General features: G+C 23.9%; 1 protein-coding gene across 1 annotated transcript; it reads left to right on the forward strand.

The window, feature by feature from the left end:
- Positions 1-274: 274 nt before the first annotated feature.
- On the forward strand, positions 275-1,363 carry ENU1_130900 (hypothetical protein; the record flags this gene model as incomplete). Its single annotated transcript, XM_008860059.1, has 1 exon — positions 275-1,363. One exon carries the CDS (start codon positions 275-277, stop codon positions 1,361-1,363), a length of 1,089 nt encoding a protein of 362 aa, XP_008858281.1.
- Between the last annotated feature and the right edge of the window lie 832 nt (positions 1,364-2,195).

The raw sequence follows: 2,195 nt of genomic DNA on the forward strand, positions 1-2,195 counted from the left end.
AAAAAAAGATATTATTGTACGTGAAGAAGTTGTGATATTTAATAATTATATTCTTGAAGAAGAAACAATTCTATTTCGATTAAACAAATGTCTAATCAATAGAATAAAAAAAGTTAGAATTGAAACAGATATTTTAGATAGCAAGTCATTGTGCTTAAATAATTATCTAATTTCCAAATTATCAATAACAATTCACAAAGGATGTACATTTTTGTTAAAACTTCCAAATGGATTAGAGAAATTAAAAGTTAATGCTCCAAAATGTATTGTTTTGATGAAAGATACTAAAGATTGGAGAATTGCATCAATATCATTAAAATGTGATATTAGAATAGTTGATAATGAGCTTAAAGAAGTATCTAAAATACAAACAATATATATGAATAATTTTATTGGTAATTTAGAATTTGTTTCATATAATGGAAAGTATAAATTCATTGGAGCATGCAATTTAGTAACATTACATCTTGAATGTGCTTTTGAATATCTTGATTTAAAACCCAGAAATGTTGGTATGTGGTGGAAATATGATCTTAAAGAATATATAATTATTAATAGATGGTGTAATTGTACTATCAATTTTTTATCTAGCTCTGGGTGTTTCAAACATTGGTTTGAATCTGGAGATTATGAAATGAAGATACTTTTTGATACACAAGAAAAAATGACTGTTAATCAATTAGTTGCACATGTGGATACTCATTATTTGAAGGTACGCGAGTTAATTAGAAATATAGACAATAATATATTTTATAAACATGTTTCAATGGTATATAACACTAAACCAAATATTCTTCTAGAAATGAGTGGTGGTTTAAAGAAAATAAAATGCCATGTTACAAGATATTTTGAAATGATTTATGATGATGATAGTAATAACCATGAGTTAAAACATTGTGTGTATGTTTTTAAAAGCAAAGAATTAAATGAATTAGACACAAATTTTGTTAGAAAACACATTTTGAAAGTATTAATGAGAGATAGAAAAATAATGGTAGATAATGAATGTAGTCTTGAAATCAAAAAAGGAGAAGACTATTTAATCTTTAATGATTTTCTTGTTGGATATGGAAGTAAAAACAATAAGTCTGGAGTACTAAAGATTCCTGTTGATGAAGATGAAGTTGCTATTATTTATTTTAATAATTCACTTTCAATCTCTACTGATTCTCAGATGACAAAAGTTGACAATAACCAAAAGGTTTTGTACAAAGACTCATTAAAAGAGAACAAATACAAACCAAAGGAGATGAAAAGATTATTCAAAGAAAATAAAAAAGAAGAAGCACTTGAATTGTTAGATTATGAAAATGAAGAAGAATGTCTTGATGAAGAGGCTGAGCAATATTTATGGAAAGAATAAAGTAAAATAATATTTTCAATTCAAACGATTGGATTGTTATTAGAGTAAGTATTGGTTTATTGAAATCTTGTTATTTCTTCCAATAATTTAAATATGTTGAAAAGTTTTTAGTGTTTATATCAACATAACTTCATTTATTAATTGTTAGTCATTTACACCAATTGAGTCATAATTTCACAATAAGGGAGTTTAAAAGAATAATTACACGATTTCTATTTACATTTATATTGTAAGAGAAGGAATATCCAATCAATTTTAAACCATAACAACTAAATTAATAGAATATTTTAATGAAGTCTATTTGTTATTATTTTGCTATGTTATCATTAGTTAATTTAAAATGATGTCATATTTATTTCTTATCTTTTTATATTTGATCAGATGTATTGATTTATCAGAACATAATAACATCTTCAATTATGAATAAAATGATTTGAATCTACATTGATAATTACATACAATGACACATGTGGTTGTATTATTTTGAATTTTCTTATTAAAAAACAAATTTATAGTATTGTTTCAAATTAGAAATCCAACAACACCATATTAATTTATACATCATATAAATTAAATTGATAAATCTTAATATTTAAATAATAAGAAGTATGGTATTATATTTCATTCATGAACAAATTATACATCAACTAACAAGTTAAAATAGTATTTGTTTGTGCATTGCCTATTACCAATAACTAAAGTCAATCAGAACATATATCGTTAGTGCATGTTTTGACATAAGACTATTAATAAACTGAACAATAAGAATGTCTTCAGTAAAGAGCAATTCACTATTAATAAAGAATAGCGTTAGAATTTAACCAACCAAAAA

Source organism: Entamoeba nuttalli, assembly GCF_000257125.1.
Source record: "Entamoeba nuttalli P19 unplaced genomic scaffold asmbl_5475, whole genome shotgun sequence".
In the NCBI taxonomy this organism is placed as follows: Eukaryota; Evosea; order Mastigamoebida; family Endamoebidae; genus Entamoeba; species Entamoeba nuttalli.